Here is a 19373-nt window from a genome sequence, read left to right on the forward strand (position 1 = left end):
TAGTGGAGGTGTGGGGATGGCCATAGCGAGGTGTTTGTCCTCATTGATGACATGTTGAAGGCTGCGGAGAACATGGCGTAGTTTCTCCGCTCCGGGGAAGTACTGGACGACAAAGGGTACTCTGTTGGTTGCGTCCCGTGTTAGTCTCCTGAGGAGGTCTATGCGATTTTTTGCTGTGGCCCGTCGGAACTGTCGATCGATGAGTCGAGCGTCATATCCCGTTCTTACTAGGGCGTCTTTCAGCGTCTGTAGGTGTCCATCGCGTTCCTCCTCGTCTGAGCAGACCCTGTGTATTCGCAGGGCCTGTCCATAGGGGATGGCCTCTTTGACGTGGTTAGGGTGGAAGCTGGAAAAGTGGAGCATCGTGAGGTTGTCCGTGGGCTTGCGGTAGAGTGAGGTGCTGAGGTGCCCGTCTTTGATGGAGATTCGTGTGTCCAAGAAAGAAACTGATTCTGAGGAGTAGTCCATGGTGAGCTTGATGGTGGGATGGAACTTGTTGATGTTATCGTGTAGTCTCTTTAGTGATTCCTTGCCGTGGGTCCATAGAAAGAAAATGTCGTCGATGTATCTGGTGTATAGTGTTGGTTGGAGGTCTTGTGCAGTGAAGAAGTCCTGCTCGAACTTGTGCATGAAAATGTTGGCGTATTGGGGTGCGAATTTGGTCCCCATGGCTGTTCCGTGTGTTTGGGTAAAGAACTGGTTATCGAAGGTGAAGACATTGTGATCCAGGATGAAGCGGATGAGTTGTAGGATGGCTTCCGGAGATTGGCTGTTGTTGGTGTTGAGTATTGATGCTGTCGCAGCGATGCCGTCATCGTGGGGGATACTGGTGTATAGTGCCGAGACGTCCATCGTGGTGAGAAGTGTTCCTGGTTCTACTGGTCCGTGGGTACTGAGTTTTTGTAGGAAGTCTGTAGTGTCACGACAGAAGCTGGGGGTTCCCTGTACGATGGGTTTCAGGATGCCCTCGATGTATCCAGAGAGGTTCTCACACAGGGTTCCGTTGCCTGATACGATGGGACGTCCGGGTGTGTTGGCTTTGTGTATCTTTGGGAGGCAGTAGAAGTCTCCCACGCGGGGATTACGTGGGATGAGAATGCGTAGGATGCTTTGAAGGTCTGGATCGAAGGTCTTGATCAGTTTGTTGAGCTGGTGGGTGTGTTCTTTGGTCGGATCTGCGGGTAACCGTCTGTAGTGTTCCTGGTTGTCCAGTTGTCGGTATGCTTCTTTGCAATAGTCTGTTCTGTTCTGTATGACTATGGCTCCTCCTTTGTCCGCTGGTTTGATGACGATGTTGCGGTTGGTCTTGAGAGCGTTGATGGCGTTGCGTTGTGCTCGGGTGACATTCTGGACTGTCTTCTGAGTGCGGCTGATGAATCTGGCATTGATGCATTTCCTGACAGCTTGAGCATACATGTCCAGCTGAGGGCAGCGACCCTCCGGAGGAGTCCAGTTTGACTCTTTCCTCTTCGGTTGCTGTACCGCGGATCCCTCTGTCTGCTGTTCCGGATCGTCGATTGTCTCATTGGGTTCGCTGCTGAAATCTTGGGGTTTGTGGTAGAATTCCCGGAGCCTCATTCTCCTGATGAATTCCTCCTGATGAATTCCTCCTGATGAACAATCGACGATCCGGAACAGCAGACAGAGGGATCCGCGGTACAGCAACCGAAGAGGAAAGAGTCAAACTGGACTCCTCCGGAGGGTCGCTGCCCTCAGCTGGACATGTATGCTCAAGCTGTCAGGAAATGCGTCAATGCCAGATTCATCAGCCGCACTCAGAAGACAGTCCAGAATGTCACCCGAGCACAACGCAACGCCATCAACGCTCTCAAGACCAACCGCAACATCGTCATCAAACCAGCGGACAAAGGAGGAGCCATAGTCATACAGAACAGAACAGACTATTGCAAAGAAGCATACCGACAACTGGACAACCAGGAACACTACAGACGGTTACCCGCAGATCCGACCAAAGAACACACCCACCAGCTCAACAAACTGATCAAGACCTTCGATCCAGACCTTCAAAGCATCCTACGCATTCTCATCCCACGTAATCCCCGCGTGGGAGACTTCTACTGCCTCCCAAAGATACACAAAGCCAACACACCCGGACGTCCCATCGTATCAGGCAACGGAACCCTGTGTGAGAACCTCTCTGGATACATCGAGGGCATCCTGAAACCCATCGTACAGGGAACCCCCAGCTTCTGTCGTGACACTACAGACTTCCTACAAAAACTCAGTACCCACGGACCAGTAGAACCAGGAACACTTCTCACCACGATGGACGTCTCGGCACTATACACCAGTATCCCCCACGATGACGGCATCGCTGCGACAGCATCAATACTCAACACCAACAACAGCCAATCTCCGGAAGCCATCCTACAACTCATCCGCTTCATCCTGGATCACAATGTCTTCACCTTCGATAACCAGTTCTTTACCCAAACACACGGAACAGCCATGGGGACCAAATTCGCACCCCAATACGCCAACATTTTCATGCACAAGTTCGAGCAGGACTTCTTCACTGCACAAGACCTCCAACCAACACTATACACCAGATACATCGACGACATTTTCTTTCTATGGACCCACGGCAAGGAATCACTAAAGAGACTACACGATAACATCAACAAGTTCCATCCCACCATCAAGCTCACCATGGACTACTCCTCAGAATCAGTTTCTTTCTTGGACACACGAATCTCCATCAAAGACGGGCACCTCAGCACCTCACTCTACCGCAAGCCCACGGACAACCTCACGATGCTCCACTTTTCCAGCTTCCACCCTAACCACGTCAAAGAGGCCATCCCCTATGGACAGGCCCTGCGAATACACAGGGTCTGCTCAGACGAGGAGGAACGCGATGGACACCTACAGACGCTGAAAGACGCCCTAGTAAGAACGGGATATGACGCTCGACTCATCGATCGACAGTTCCGACGGGCCACAGCAAAAAATCGCATAGACCTCCTCAGGAGACTAACACGGGACGCAACCAACAGAGTACCCTTTGTCGTCCAGTACTTCCCCGGAGCGGAGAAACTACGCCATGTTCTCCGCAGCCTTCAACATGTCATCAATGAGGACAAACACCTCGCTATGGCCATCCCCACACCTCCACTACTCGCCTTTAAACAGCCACCCAACCTCAAACAGACCATCGTTCGCAGCAAACTACCTAGCTTTCAAGAGAACAGCGTCCACGACGCCACACAACCCTGCCACGGTAACCTCTGCAAGACATGCCAGATCATCGACACAGATACCACCATCACACGAGATGACACCACCCACCAGGTGCATGGTTCATACTCCTGTGACTCGGCCAACGTTGTCTACCTCATACGTTGCAGGAAAGGATGCCCCAGAGCATGGTACATTGGCGAGACCATGCAGACGCTGCGACAACGGATGAACGGACACCGTGCAACAATCGCCAAACAGGAGGGTTCCCTCCCAGTCGGGGAACACTTCAGCAGTCATGGACATTCATCCACCGACCTTCGGGTAAGCGTACTCCAAGGCGGCCTTCGAGACACACGACAACGCAAAATCGTCGAGCAGAAATTGATAGCCAAGTTCCGCACCCATGAGGACGGCCTCAACCGGGATCTTGGGTTCATGTCACGCTACACGTTACCCCACCAGCGAACAAATGTTATCTGTTTTTAATATAATGGGTCATTTGCTGGCTCTCTCTGCCTTCCGGATGTTTCTGCCTCTCTCTGTTTTTTTTTCTCTTTTTTTTCCCTGTTTGTTTTTTTGTTGAATGTGTATTCGGGGGTTCTGCAGGTGACACCTCTGTCTGAACACGGTGATTGCCTTGGCAACGGGCAGTTGCAGGGACAATCTGTAAACACCATGTATTGTTCAATATGTATAAATGCGTAGGCTTCAAGGAGCTCTTGAAACATTTGCCTGAGGAAGGAGAAAATCTCCGAAAGCTTGTGAATTTAAAATAAAATTGCTGGACTATAACTTGGTGTTGTAAAATTGTTTACAATTGTCAACCCCAGTCCATCACCGGCATCTCCACATCATATTTAAATAAAGAGGGTACAACTATCCAGAAAGACTGAACAGGCTGTGGCTATTTTCTCTTTTTTTAAAAAAAAAAGACAGAGGTGACCTGATAGATTAAAATTATGAAAGGGTTATGAAGGTAGATATGGAGCGGATGTTTCCACTTGGGTGGAGTCATAAATATAAGAGAGACACCAATAAATCTAATAAGGAACTCAGGAGAAACTTCTTTACTCAGAGAGTGGTTAGAATGTGGAACTTGCTACCACATGGAGTAGTTGAGGCGAATAGCATAGATGCATTTAAGGGGAAGCTAGATAAACATGAGGGAGAAAGGAATAGAAGGATGTGTTGATAGGGTGAGATGAGGTAAGGTGGGCTGAGGCTTGAGTGGAGTATGAACACCGGCATAGACCAGTTGGGCCGAATGGCCTGTTTCTGTGCTGTACAATTCTATGTAAATATATTTTTAAAATGTAGCCAATTTTCTGTAGTCATTGAAACCACAGTTTTCAAAATTGATATTTTTTTAAAAAAAATGATGGGTTGCAGGAAAACTGCTGGATTTGAAATGTAATATCCATTTGATTTATTAGCTTTTGATTTTATTTTAGCACCCAAGAGTTAGATATGCAGCTTGTAATGCAATAGGTCAGATGGCTACAGACTTTGCACCAACGTTCCAGAGAAAATTTCACGACAAAGTAAGCATCCTTTGTTCGAATATGAATCTTTGAATATTCATCTTTGTAAAGCAATAGTAAGATATTGTACTTTTACACCAAATCATAAATAATTATTGCTAAAATGAACGCAGTTCACAATTTAACTGTTTCACCTTTTTCTTGTTCAGTTGTTCATCTCCTTTTAGATTTTGAGCATAGGAGTGAAAATGATAATTGGTTTCCATTCTGCCTGGCTTTCCTGAGGAATTTGTAGAATTCCATAATGTAATTAGAGGATAGAGGAAACGAAATCAATTCGGGCTATCAGTATTTGTTTTATTAATGCTTTTTGTTTTTTGCTTTGTTTTAAACCAGGTCATTTCAGCGCTCTTACAAACTATGGAAGATCAGGCTAATCCACGAGTTCAAGCTCATGCTGCTGCTGCTCTCATTAACTTCACTGAAGACTGCCCCAAATCACTCTTGCTCCCATACCTAGATAATCTAGTAAATCACTTGCATGTTATCATGGTAGCTAAATTACAGGAGGTACGGTGCTTTCAATGCTTCAGTATCCATTTTTGGTTAGTCCACTTCAGCCTTTAGTTGGTAAACTATTTATAGATTATTAAACCATAATGCAAAAAAAAAATTGAATGACTTATCAGTAGTATGCAATGAAAATTTTGGGTCAGTTAAGAATAAGGTTTGTCATTGAGGTAGGGATAAAGGGAATGTACTCTGATGGGTGGAATGTGACAAGTGGTGTTCCCCAGGGATGTGTACTGGGGCCTCAGCTTTTCACTGTACATATCAATGACTTGGATGAAGGAATAAAGAGTTGTATATCCAAGATTGCAGATGACACCAAGTTAGGAGGCACAGTAAATTGTGTAGATGAGAGCAGGAAGTTACAGTGGGACAAAGACTGATTAAGTGAGTGGGTAAAACTGTGGCAGATGAAGTTCAGTGTGGGGGGAAGTGTGAGGTCATCCAAGAAAGTCAAATCGGGATATTTTCTTAATGGTGGGAGACTAGAAACTGCAGAGGACCAAAGAGATTTGAATGTCCAGGTACTCAAATCAATAAAAGCTAGTGCACAGGTACAGAAAGTAATCAACAAGGGTAATGGAATGTCAGGCTTTATCTCAAGAGGGTTTGAAAATGAATGGGAGGAAGTTATGCTTCAGTTTTACAGGGCCTTGGCCAGAGCCCGTCTGGAGAACTGCATTCAGTTTTGCACTTCGGGAAGGATAAATTGGCCTTTGAGGTGGTACAGTGCAGATTCAGCAGACTGATACCAGGGCTTAAAGGTTTACACTTTGAGGCCAGGCTGCATAAACTTGGCTTGTATTCCCCTGAGTTTAGACGGGTTATGGGGTGATTTAATTGAGGGTGGTTAAAATGATAAAGGAAATTATTCCCACTATTGAGGGAATCCAAAACAAGGGTCACAATGCTAAAATTAGAGCTAGGCCTTCCAGGAGTGAAATCAGGAAGCATTTTTTCACCCAAAGGGTAGTGGAAATGTGGAATTCTCTTCCCCCAAAAGGTTGTGTGGATGCTGAGGGTCAAATGAGGAGGCTGAATGGCTTACTCCAGTTCCTATTTCTGCTCAGAGACAAAGTTTCAGTGTTGCCCACATACTTCAGTGTTGATGTTTTGTCCTCCCTATAGCTCATACAGAAAGGAACCAAGCTGGTATTGGAGCAGGTTGTTACATCCATTGCTTCTGTGGCTGACACTGCAGAGGAGAAATTTGTCCCATATTACGACCTGTTTATGCCATCGTTGAAACATATTGTGGAGAACGGAGTACAGAAAGAGCTCAGACTCCTGAGAGGCAAAACAATCGAGTGCATCAGCCTGATCGGCCTTGCTGTTGGTAAAGATAAGGTAACCCGGTTTATTAAAGTTTCAAAATTTCCCAGGTTCAGCAGGGGTGTTCGTTCCATTAACTCTAGTTGGGTTTTTTTTATGTAGTTTATGCAAGATGCCTCGGATGTGATGCAGTTGCTTCTAAAAACCCAAACCGATTCCAGCGAATTGGAGGATGACGACCCACAGGTATGTCGACTTGTGCAATCCCTGTGAAAACGAGGATATGTTTTTTGAGTGCACAATGTTGCTTTGTAAGGAGTATTGTAAATTGTGTTGCTGCAGATTTTCACTGCCGAACGGTGAAATAGCATGTTGGTTTTCTAGTTTCTACAAGCCGACCCATCCTTTAATTGCTAAAGATCCTCACTATCTTAATTTCGCTCTTGAAAAAATTCTTCATGTTCTTCCTGAATCTGTGTGGGGGTCGAGGATTTGTTGTTTCTGCTGCCAATTGCTTTTTTTTTTAAAACTTTGATAGCAGCACCTGGTGTGTTAGGCGATATAAAGCAGAAAGTCCCGTGTTAAGTCCCCAGTCTGTGCTGATCGTAGCAAGGGGCTGCTGTTGGGGGGAGCAGGGGGGCTGCAATTAGCTGGACAGCGAAGGGGAAAATCAGGCATTTGCTACTGCCGGTTGCTAGTCGCAAAACCAGTTGGGAAATTGTGCATGTGATCTTGGGTGAGGACGTGGTTGGGGAAGGCATTACAGCTAAGCTCAGCCAAAATTAGCCTGCCAATACTTGACTGTAAATTCATCTGAAGCCAAGGTAGTGGAGTGCATCGGTGAGCCTTAGAGAGGGGGTGGGAGGAAGTTGGCTCTCTTTCTGTGGCACATTGAGTTTTCCTTTGAATCATACAGCCCAGAAGGTGGCCATTTGGCCCATCGTGCCAGTGCCGGCTCTTTGAAAGAGCTGTCCGATTAGTCCCACTCCCCCACTCTTCCTTCATAACCTTGCAGTGTTTTTTTTTAAGCATATATCCAATTCCCTTTTTGAAAGTTACTATTGAATCTGCTTCCACCACCCTTTCAGGCCGTGCATTCCAGATCATAACTCACTGCGCAAGAAATTTTCTCCTCCTCTCCCTTCTGCTTCTTTTGCCAATTGTCTTAAATCTGTGACCGCTGATTACCAGCCCTTCTGCCACTGGAACAAGTTTCTCCTTATTTACTCTTTGAAGTGGGTTTATCCGTATGGAAGGGTTCTCTATTAGTTGAACAAGTGAGGCATTCACTTAGCAACATGGTGCCAGATCAGGATGACAACTTGCAGTGGTGCTGTCATCTGTAAACTGAGCTCAGTGGCAATACTTTGAGCGGCTTCATATTGATGGTCTCTTCCATAATGGGAATTGAATGAGCAAACTTTAATTTTTAGCATGATCCCATTTGACTTGGAGCGTCATAAATTGAAGTGTTTAAGTTACTGAGTGTTGCTAATGCTTGATAAGTACTGCAGTAATTCTCGCTTTTGCAGAATGTCAATTTCTATCCATTTTCAGACTAAAAGGACTTTCAGTCCTAATAAACTAATTGACAGATCTGTATTAGTAAAACTAATGTAGATTTTCTTTGATAATTTGTAAACACGTCTTGATTAGATCTGTCTTAAACTTACAGAACCACTAATGAATATTGTTCTAAAACGGTTAATACTAAAATTCCTGCTATATATATTTATATATTATATTATATAATATATATTTATTTATATATTTATTTATATATATCCAGTACTGTGGGTCTGACTTATTTAGTTCTAGGGGAAAGAAGAGAGATTTGTACCTCGGGCTAATTTTCTATTTCTCATAGATATCTTACATGATCTCTGCGTGGGCAAGAATGTGTAAGATCCTTGGTAAGGAGTTCCAGCAGTATCTTCCTGTTGTAATGGGACCACTGATGAAGACTGCGTCAATTAAACCTGAAGTGGCCCTTCTGGACAGTACGTACAGTAGACATGTATAAGCTACATTTTTCCTGCCCTCATTCATTCTAAATGAGAATGTTTCGAGCTCTATGTTGAAAGTTGGCTGACAACCAATCCTACATGATCTTTGTATCGTGTTATTATTCCGTGCAGCACAATCCCACTGACTTTTTTGAGTATCTGAGATACTTATATTTAATAACTGTTTACTTGTTCCTCTTTACAAGACAGTTTTTTTTATTGCCTGAACGACCCTGGTGAGTATTATCCCATGGCTGAAGTTAAGACCCACTGCGATTCTCATGGGTAAAAGCACTGTATAAAATTTAGTACTAAACCCTACAAACCAAAAAGATCCCAGGCTGATTCTAAGTCTTCTCTTAGATCGGCTTTGGTGCAGCTGATGTTGTTTTGTGGGTTTGGGTGGTGTGTGTAGTGATTCACCTAGAATCATCACTCCTGATAGCTCATCGTGCTGGGAAGTGTGTCCGTTTTTGCATGTTGGCTGAGAAGGATTGGGTTCAATCGTTAACTTTAACCCGCTGCCACTGGGCTTGCACGTGGCCAGTTTAGTGAGATAGTGAGCGGTTGCAGGTGCACAGGGACCTGCACCCATGCACACATTACTGCTTCCCTTCAGCAGAGTCCGGGAGGCATTGGGGCAGATTGGAGAGAGGTTTATTCAGCATTAAGGACTCTTAAGTCACATATATCACAGTCAAATGCAGGCATTGGGTGCCTAAAACAATTTTAAAACCATAGTCCTATTTTTAGTTGGAGTTTCATAAAAGCATATTGCTGTTTAGTTCAGATGTAGCAATGGTGTATTACACTGAAATGTTTTGTTTCACACACTTTAGAACACTGATACCAATATAGTTGTTGCAAGAGCTACAATATTTAAAGAGGGTAGAGTTATTTTTTTACAAGCTGGCCAGGAAAGACTGATGGAAGGAATTCCCTGAATTGCAATGGATATTGATTTCCACTCAAAAGTGGGAAGATGGAGCGCAATGTTGCTGTTCAGCTTTAAAATGGAGGACATTTTAGTTTAGAGTAGGCTTGAGGTACTGCTTATAAACTTGTGGTGCTTTCATCAAAACGCAGACAAGACTGAACAGGTTCCAAACCAAACTAATGCGAATGGCTTTAACGGTTGGGCACCAACAATGTGTTCTTTTGGCAGTAGATAAGCTTTTGAACAGTTGCTAAGAATCGGCCTCTACTTTTGGAATGGAGGTCACGCTCAAAGAAGGAACCTACACTGTTCCCTTTGTTTCAAAAACTGGCCAAGTTGGTTTCCGCACTCCAAGCAAGTTTGGATCATTTGTGTCTTTAATTCACAAATTTACGGTTTTGTTAAAATTGAAACTAAGTATACTGTTTGTGCTGGCATTCAATGTGTGTTCAGTCATCAGGCTGCTATGAGTTAGAGGTAAAAGGTTTTGAACTCTGTTCTGCAGGAAGTCTACTCAAAACTAAGGTATCAGCCGTGGCTCAGTGGGTAGCACTCTCGCCTCCGAGTCAGAGGTCTTGGTTCAAGTCCCACTCCAGACACTTGAGCACAAAATCTACGCTGACACTCCAGTGCAGTACTGAGGGAGTGCTGCACTGCCAGAGGTGCTGTCTTTTGGATGAGACGTTAAACCGAAGCCCTGTCTGTGTCCTCTCTGATAGATGTAAAAGATCCCATGGTACTGTTTCAAAGAAGAGCTTGGGGCGTTCTCCCCAGTGCACTACTTATCAGTCAACCAACATCACGAAAAACAGATTATCTGATTATCAGATTGCTGTTTGTGGGACCTTATTGTGAAATTGGCTGCCACGTTTCCCACATTACAACAGTGACTACACTTCAAAGTGCTTAATTGGCTGTAAAGTGCTTTGGGACATCCTGAGGTCGTGAAAGATGCGAAATAAAACAGCCAATAACTTGAGATTAGAATAGGTGGACAAATCACCTGAGTCGGGTTTAAAGACTCACAAATTAAAATTATGACATTGGTGTGTCATAATGCCGGTGATGGACTGGGGTGGACAAATGTAAGGAATCTTACAACACCAGGTTATAGTCCAACAAATTTATTTTAAAATCACAAGCTTTCGGAGATTATCCCCTTCGTCAGGTGATTATCCCCTTCGTTCACCTGACGAAGGGGATATTCTCCGAAAGCTTGTGATTTTAAAATAAAATTGTTGGACTATAACCTGGTGTTGTAAGATTCCTTACATTTTAAAATGAGTGTACACTTACAGTCTACTCCTGTTAATCAGTCGTCCCCACCCCTCCCCAAATTTGAATTATCCAGGAATTCGAACATTGCGACTTCAAATTAACAGGAGTAGACAGTACAAATGTCAGTGTACTAAATATGAATTTTCATTTTTTTAACTTGTGGACCTTGTGTTGCGTAGTGTACTAGAGCTAACAAGATGCCTTTCTTCGCAAAGGTGAAGGTAGCATGTTATGGTAATCATTCGCTGCCTTTTAGGTTCACAGTTGGTCTATGTTTAGTGTGGCGAAAATAAGAACTTTAAAGAAGAGTGTTTTTAGGGACAGTTGCGTTAAGTATCTCTGTGACCTCCTCCAGCCCTATAACCCTCCAAGATATCTCCGTTCCTCCAATTCTGGCCTCTTGTGCATCCCCGCTTTTCATCACACCGCCATTGGAGGCCGTGCCTTCAGCTGCCCAGGTCCTACGGTCTGGAATTCCTTCCCTAAACCAGTCTCTCTCTCATCCGTTAAGACGTTCCTTAAAACCTACCCCTCTGACCAAGCTTTTGGCCACCTGTCCTAATATCTCAAGTGGCTTGGTGCCAAACTTTTGTCTGATAACAGTCCTGTCAAATGCTTTGAGATGTTTTACCACTTTAAAGGCGCTATATAAATGCAAGTTAAGCGTGATGTATAATGTACACTTCAAATTTTTAATAGCACAAGATATGGAGAATATGAGTGAGGATGATGGCTGGGAATTTGTAAACCTTGGTGATCAGCAGAGCTTTGGAATTAAAACCGCAGGGTTGGAGGAGAAAGCAACAGCTTGTCAAATGCTGGTAAGTGGTAGTTCGACTATTAGATTAATGCAGCCCATGTTAACCTGTTTTGTTTTTAAAAACAAAATGTTCCAGTTATCAGAGCATGGTATACAATTACTTGGAGGAGAATTAAACATCGGGTTTAGATCATCTGAGCAATGAGGGTAGAATGGAATGTAGCGCGTACACTATTGCTAGAATGGTACCAGGGATGCGGGACTTCAGTTACGTGGAGAGACTAGAGAAGCTTGGGATTGTTCTCCTTAGAACAGAGAAAGTTAAGGGGAGATTTAATAGAGGTGTTCAAAATCATGAAGGGTTTTGATAGATTTAAATGAGGAGAAACCGTTTCCATTGGCAGAAGGGTCGATAACCAGGTGAAGGCACAGATTTACGGTAATTGACAAAAGACCCAGAGAGGAGATCAGGAGAAATTTTTTTGTGCAGTGAGTTGTGATCTGGAATGTGCTGCTTGAAAGGGTGGTGGAAGCAGATTCAATAATAACTTTCAAAAAGGAATTTGACTAATACTCGAAGGGGGAAATTTGCAGGGCTATGGGGAAAGAGCGGGGGGAGTGGGACTAATTGGATAGCTCTTTTCAAAGAGTTGGCACAGGCACGATAGGCCAAATGGCCACCTCCTATGCTGTATCATTCTATGACCGTACAGGGTGCTTTTTTATACCTTCAGGTCCAGCCAGTGAGTATTATTTAAATTCATATCTTATGAAAGAGAAACCTGGGTTTACTTTTGTTTTAGGAACTTAGTTGAATAGTTATAATTTTAAAAATACTGAGGCTATAAAGCTAGAAAATAGATTGGAAAGTTTCACTAATCTGGCTGAAATATGGCTTGCTGCAAGGAAGGTAGAAGCAGACATCTAAAAATTTATTTGTGGGGCTTACCCCAGTGGCTAGGTCAGTAACTGCACTACGTGGTGTACCAGAACAGGAAGTGTCCACCTCTTGAAATAAAATCAGAAAATGCTGGATAACACTCAGCAGGTCAGGCAGCATCTGCGGCAAGAGAAACAGAATTAACGTTTCAGGTCGATGACCTTTCGTCAGAACTGTAAGAAGTTAGAGATTTAACAGTTTTTAAGCAAGTGCAGAGCCAGGGAAAGGTGGGAGGAAAGAACAACGGTGAAGGTCTGTGATCGGGTGGAGGGTAGGAGTGATTAAATGATGAAAGGGATGATGGTGCAAGGCAAAAAGGGGTGTGTGATGGAACAATACAGAAATAAAAGATGGGTCCAGAGGAGGTGTAAATGGTAACAGCAGAACCATTACCAGCACCTGCCGTCTGAGAAAATGGGAGCGGTGGATATGATCTGAAGTTGTTGAACTCAATGAGGCCAGAAGGTTGTAAAGTGCCTAATCAAAAGATGAGGTGCTGCTCCTCGAGCTTCTTTTGAGCTTCATTGGAGCAGCGTAGGAGGCTGTGGAGAGAGAGGTCGGAGTGAGATGAAGAAGGGTGTCGGCTGGGGAGGGGGGACACACTAGAGTTGGCCTCGGGGTCTTGAGAAGGGGAAACATTGTTCTCATTCCTGATCGCGGTCAGAACCCACACTGCATGTTTGGGTATTGGGTGGCCCTGCTGGAAAATGCACCCATGGATATCGGGCAAGGAAAGGATTGATCTCGTCAAACAGCATTGGGGCATCACAGCATTCGTAGGAATCCTGTATATCATCTTAACGGGGCTTGAGAGTACAATTTTAATTTGAATACTGCAGACTTGATTTCTATGTTGGGAGAGAATCCACATTCAAGTGTTTGGGGTTGGGGTTTAAAGGCAGTTCACCTGTTGTGACAGCTGGCTGGTCCCACCTACCCTAACATGGCTCTGAAAGGTAACGTGTTGGAAAATTCAAGTATGATCAGACATTAACAATGACCTTTGACTTGCTCGGCCCAGGAAGATGTCATTAGTTTGGAAGTTGGAGCTAATTGCCGACCAACCTGGAGTCAAGTTAATTCAGCCAACTAGGTGCCATTGTACCTTTTGGCAATCCTATTGGAAAATCAGCTTTGCTGCCAATGTGTTCGCCCATACCATAATATGTCTGAGTAACTTGATTACAAGTGAGATATTCTTTAAGCAGTTTGGTTCACAATCTGGACCCCAGAGAATTTTTTTTTTTAAATGTGAATGTTTGCTTCTGTGGTGACTTAAGTTCTTTCTAATCAGTTAACTGTATAAACAAATTGCCATTTCTGCCCCTAGGTCTGTTACGCTAAAGAGCTGAAAGAAGGCTTTGCTGAGTACACCGAGCAAGTGGTGAAACTCATGGTGCCACTTCTTAAATTTTATTTTCACGATGATATCCTTTCTTTCAAAGCAATCTTGTATCTTAAGTTTAAAGAAATTCACCTTTCTCCTGCCCTCTAACAAAATGAGGGAAAAAGTCTTATTTCTATTTAAAAATAAGTAGTTGTATTTTGATAAAATAATTGAAAAGTGTTGCGATATACAATTAAGTGGTATATTTTTAAAACTTTCTCTAAGAATGTTGTGTTTAATGCTGTTGGGACAACTCAATTTCTGTTTACTTTGTTTTCACCAATACAAGTATGAAAACCTAGTATGAGGCTCTTTTTAAAAAAAAAAATCGATGTGGAGAAAAGAAAATTCTAATGATATCGTGCAGTAATTGATTTAGACCCAGGTAATGGGCTGAATTTAATATTAAGACAGAAAATGCTGGAAACACTCAGCAAGTCAGGCAGCATCCGTGGAGAAAGAAGCAGAGTTAACGAAGGCTGATAAAAGGTCATCGACCTGAAACGTTAACTCTGTTTCTTTCTCCACAGATGCTGCCTGACCTGCTGAGTGTTTCCAGCATTTTCTGTTTTTATTTAATATTGAATCCTCTTGAGAGTGGGTTAAATTTATTTGCCCACCTTTTTGTTTTAATACTGAGATGTCTTCCTTGACCGTGAAACGTGTTCGTGTTGCTGCAGCGGAATCGATGCCCCTGCTCCTGGAGTGCGCCCGGGTCCAAGGGCCTGAGTATGTGACACAGATGTGGCATTTTATGTGTGATTCTCTCATCAAAGGAATTGGTACAGAGCCAGATTCTGATGTTCTTTCTGAAATTATGCATTCTTTTGCAAAGGTAATCTTTTATATAGAGTATAGGAAAATCTCACATTGTTTATAAGTTTATTTCAGATGAAAAAGAATGGAAAGAACATTCGGATCCCTCTAAAGATCCGTATCAATAGGATTTGGTAGTATCTCTAACACATATGGAGGAAGAAATGATTATGCTGCTACAAGATGTTGTAGTCTGCTTTGTGAGTTGCTACCTGAACAGTTTTAGCTCTGGTTTTCCCACCTTGCAATTTCTTCCCTCAGCTTCTGCACCCAGTGAGACGACTCCTTTCAAACTCCATCCCTACTCCCCTTGTCCGCTTCCTCTGAATTTGCTGCTGAACCGCCCTCCTTAAACCTCTCGGTCCATATAAACTCTCCTCCCCACCCCTTCAGCCCCGTCCTCTCCTGTGGCCTTTCTATTCCTATGGCCTTGATCAGCAAGGCCATCTCCAACTACTTACTTATATTGCTCACCACAACTACTCAGTGATGCAAAACTGATTTTGCAAATTAAGCCCCTTTTGGTTTTAGCCACACTCGCACACCCATGTGTGTCATACGCTTTTTGAATGATTGCACAGCATGCCAGTATTTTGTACGGAAATCCTGGTGAATGCTGGCCCCAACTCTTGTGCACTGGCAAGATGGTTGGAGGAAAGGTGTTACAAATTTGGGTCTGTCGGAAATTTCTAATCGGGTTCAGTGGTGTTAGTCGCTCCCTTAAGCAGCCTGCTCATCTGCCTGTGGAAGTCGACTTCCACTGCTGGCAAGGTAGCAGGACCTGGGAGTGTAACGACGAAGCTCCCTCGTGCTCTGGACCAGACCGCTGTCTCGTCTGCAGGTATATTCCTTCAATCTTTCCGAAGATGGACTGAATTCACACTAGGTGAGATGCCGTTCGGTTTGATTCATAAACTGCTTTATTCCGCAGTGGGTAAAACATACAGAACACTGAGCGCGAAGAGAGAAACTTAGTGCAATCAGTTTAACTTCTGTTCGTGTACTATTACACAAAAATTAAGAATGCGAACGTACAGAATTGACGGGCAAGAAAAGACCAGCTGTCCATCAAGCCTGCCCCACACCATGATGGCTGGAGCATTGTGATTAAATACTATATCACCCACCATGTGGGGGGAACCAAAACTGGGCACAGTACTCCAGATGCGGTCTGACCAGCGACCTGTATAGTGTCAAAGTGGTGTCCTTTGATTTACACTGGTTCTATTAATACAGCCTAATACCCTGTTAGCTTTAGCCACAGTTTCTCTGCATTGGTCATGAACCTTCAGTGATCTGTGCACAATAACACCAAGATCTTTTTCGCTCTTAACCTCATTCAGGAGTGGTCCCTGCAAATGATGTATGTATTCTGTGTTGGCCCTATCAACATGCATGACACTACATTTATCTAAATTAAATGCCATGTGCCACTGTGTGGCCCACTTTCTGAGCACATCTAAATCTTTTTGGATTTGATTGCACTCCTCTGCTGTCTTAACTCTTGCACAGACACGAGGCCACTTTGGTGGGCCCCTTACTTAACGTAGAAGCACAAACTCTCCCTGACCAGGGCCGAGGTTGTTCCCTTGCTGGATCTTGCTTGCCTGCCTTTCTTCAAAGACCAGGGGAGTGTTGTCTACACCAAGGTGCTAGATATCTTTGAATGGCCAGGCAATGCTAGCGAATTTGCCATTGTTTAGGATCTGTGCAAAACAGATGCCCGTCCTGTATTTTAAATACTTCTTGCCTATACGTCCGCTGCCTATGCCTTTTAGACAGTTTTTGCCCAGAAAACATTTTTTTTTTTAAAAACTCATTCCAAGGAAAAGTGGCCAAAGAATCCCTAAAGGTGACAAAAGGATACTGGCAAGTGTTTAACTGCAGAATAACTGATAATGTAAATGCAACGTCTAAAGCTGATGCAATCCACCTGTGCAGCGATCAGAGAAATGTACTGGTCAAAAACCTCAAGGGGAGAAGGCACATGGAGGAAATGGCTACATGACAGTAATGTCAGTCTGCTTTAAATGTCACAAGAGCAAAGCTTGAGTAACTTACTTGAACGCTGAAGTGAAATTAACTGGATTGAGATGTTTACCTGCATCTGTTAATCTAATATATTTATTCGAAATGTACGCTAATTATTTAAACATTTCATACGATTAAATGTATCATCAGCCCTGTTCCTACATGTTTCCAAATATCTTGTGTTCTCTTCCTGGCCAATTCTGACTTCATGTGCTCAAATCTTACTTTTATTGATGCAATTCTTACACTGTTTTTCCTCCGATCTTTAGTGTGTGGAGTTGATGGGTGAAGGCTGTTTAAGCAATGAACATCTTGAGGAACTGGGAAACATTATGAAGGGGAAATTAGAGGAACACTTCAAAAATCAAGAACTGAGACAAGGTAAAAATGTGATGCATCTTTACAGTTAAAACTTACAAGAAGATCTCGTGTTAGTCATGCTTCTGTGTATTATTCTGTCAGCTCTATCTTGCTTTCTCCCTCCCTCCCCTCGCCCCTCTTTTTCTCTCTCCTATTCTGTGTGTGTCTCACAGGCAGTCTGTCTGTGCAAGATTTTTAATTATAGATGTATAACTTTGCAATTTAATCATTTTTTTTGCCTTTAGCAAAAAGACAAGATGAAGACTATGATGAACAAGTTGAGGAAAACTTACAGGACGAAGTAATATCTTGTATCTAATTACTTATATAGATTCTTAAATCATCTGCTAATATATTGCTATAGTGACAAATTTGTATGGGGGGGGGGTCTATTCTAATATTGTGAATTCTAAATGGCCTTTTGTGTTACCGTGGCTACCAGATGCAAATTCTGAATGAATTCAGACTAATTTAAGTTTGTGTGTAATGTGGTGTTTTAATTGCTTACAGGATGATAGTGATGTTTACATCTTGACTAAAATTTCGGACATCTTGCACTCAATGTTCAGCTGTTACAAAGAAAAAGTGCTGCCATGGTTTGAACAAATTCTACCACTAATAGTCAGTCTAATCGTAAGTTTAAAGCAAAAATTCCAAGACTCTTTGACATTGACTCCAATTCTTCCCAACGTTTTCAAGCTGATACATACTTTTCATTTCTGTAGTGTCCACACAGGCCATGGGCAGACAAGCAGTGGGGTTTATGCATCTTTGATGATGTAATTGAGCATTGCAGTCCTACGTCCTTTAAATATGCAGAGTACTTCCTGAGGCCCATGTTGCAATACGTCTGTGACGACAGCCCTGAGGTCAGACAAGCAGCAGCATATGGCATTGGAGTTATGGCACAGTTTGGTGGCGAGAATTACAGGCCATTCTGTACTGGTAGGTTTAATGGGTTATGGTTTTCTGTTTGTACAGTTCAACAACAAAAAAAAACAGCTGAGTTACAAACAATGTGGGATTAAAGTAGAGACCTAGCATGTGGCGTTAATGTTCTTTTATTTGTACGTGTTTTGCGATGTGTATTGATGCGACAATATCTTAATTCCAGGGTGCCTGTTGTGATTTTTTTTTTTTTAGCATCACTTAATCAAGTTTGGGTCACTTGTCCCAAAATGGAGACTTAACGTATGAACAGACCACGAGCAGTTAACATCAATCCTTGTCTATTGGTTACCAATGCTTTCTATCAAATTTCACCTTTAGGGGAGGGGGACAGAAACTTGAGATAGTGGAACTGCAGCTGACTATTTTAAAGCTTAATTTATTGATGTTATCAATGAGTGCTGGATCTGAGCGGCTTCCATTGTAGTATTAACGCTTTTGTCTGAAAGATGGTGTTTTGTTTTATCCTGACTGCAAAGTAGATATTCTCACCTTTCTTTTAAAAGCCAGCAGTGACCCAAATTGTGTATATCTTTAGATAGTTATACGCATCTATTAATGTTTTTTCTGTAACCTTATCGAACGTGCGACTTTTTTTTTCTCAATGTGTGGGAGAGGAAGCCTATTTTAAAAGTGGCACTGTAGAATTGCAATTTTAGTAAGAGAAATCCACGTCATGTGGTTTTTGCTTTAAATGTTTTAATAGTTTTGCCTAGATTGTTGCATTGAACAAACACATCAGTCAGGTTATACAAAGAGTTTTCCTTTTAACTTTCAATGTGCAAAGTTAGAGAAATGTCACAGCTGAAAGTGGCTTTGATTTTGGGGTTCTATTATAGTGGTACAAATTTTTGAACACTTTACAATCTAACTCGAGATTTTTTTAAAAAATTTCCCCCTATGCTTGCAGGTAATAAAGGTGTTTTGGTACGGAATGAGTTAATGGGTTAAATAGTGTTTGATTAAAACTCGGCTTTCTTGGTTTTAGGATGGGTAACTGAGCATTGCAACTTTGCAGAGTTTTGCCACAAACAATACTGAGGATTAGGACAAGAAATGCTTTGGTTCCCATGCATCTATAATACTAATAGCTAAAAGCTCCTCCATGTGTTACATTTATTCTATGGGCAAAGTCCTGTAGGCACAATGGCATTATTTTGGATAAATGTGTCATGGAGGTGGAATTTCTAACCATATTTTGTATATGTAGCCTAATGTTTACCAAAAACAAGTGTTTATTGTATGGTATGTTTTGTAGTTAAACCATATTTTGTCTTCAAAATTTGTTCAATTGTTTTAATCTTTTAAGGGGCGTGTTTGAATGATGAGATTTATTGGTCGCAAATTTTGTTCAATCCAAGTGTTATGCAGTGGTTTGAGATTCTG

The 19373-nt window shown here is 42.8% G+C and overlaps 1 protein-coding gene across 1 annotated transcript in view; it reads left to right on the forward strand.

Annotated features, from left to right (window-relative positions):
* Positions 1–19373, forward strand: part of kpnb3 (karyopherin (importin) beta 3) — a 58018-nt gene that overhangs the window by 32215 nt on the left and 6430 nt on the right. Inside the window, exons 12-23 of the mRNA XM_067986576.1 lie at positions 4653–4742; positions 5079–5252; positions 6381–6599; positions 6687–6770; positions 8392–8524; positions 11445–11566; positions 13776–13872; positions 14495–14667; positions 16949–17060; positions 17285–17340; positions 17550–17672; positions 17765–17984. Of these exons, the coding sequence (XP_067842677.1) occupies positions 4653–4742; positions 5079–5252; positions 6381–6599; positions 6687–6770; positions 8392–8524; positions 11445–11566; positions 13776–13872; positions 14495–14667; positions 16949–17060; positions 17285–17340; positions 17550–17672; positions 17765–17984 (1603 nt within the window). The remainder of the gene's footprint in view (positions 1–4652; positions 4743–5078; positions 5253–6380; positions 6600–6686; positions 6771–8391; positions 8525–11444; positions 11567–13775; positions 13873–14494; positions 14668–16948; positions 17061–17284; positions 17341–17549; positions 17673–17764; positions 17985–19373) is intronic.

Source organism: Heptranchias perlo, chromosome 6 (assembly GCF_035084215.1).
Source record: "Heptranchias perlo isolate sHepPer1 chromosome 6, sHepPer1.hap1, whole genome shotgun sequence".
Lineage (NCBI taxonomy): Eukaryota > Metazoa > Chordata > Chondrichthyes > Hexanchiformes > Hexanchidae > Heptranchias > Heptranchias perlo.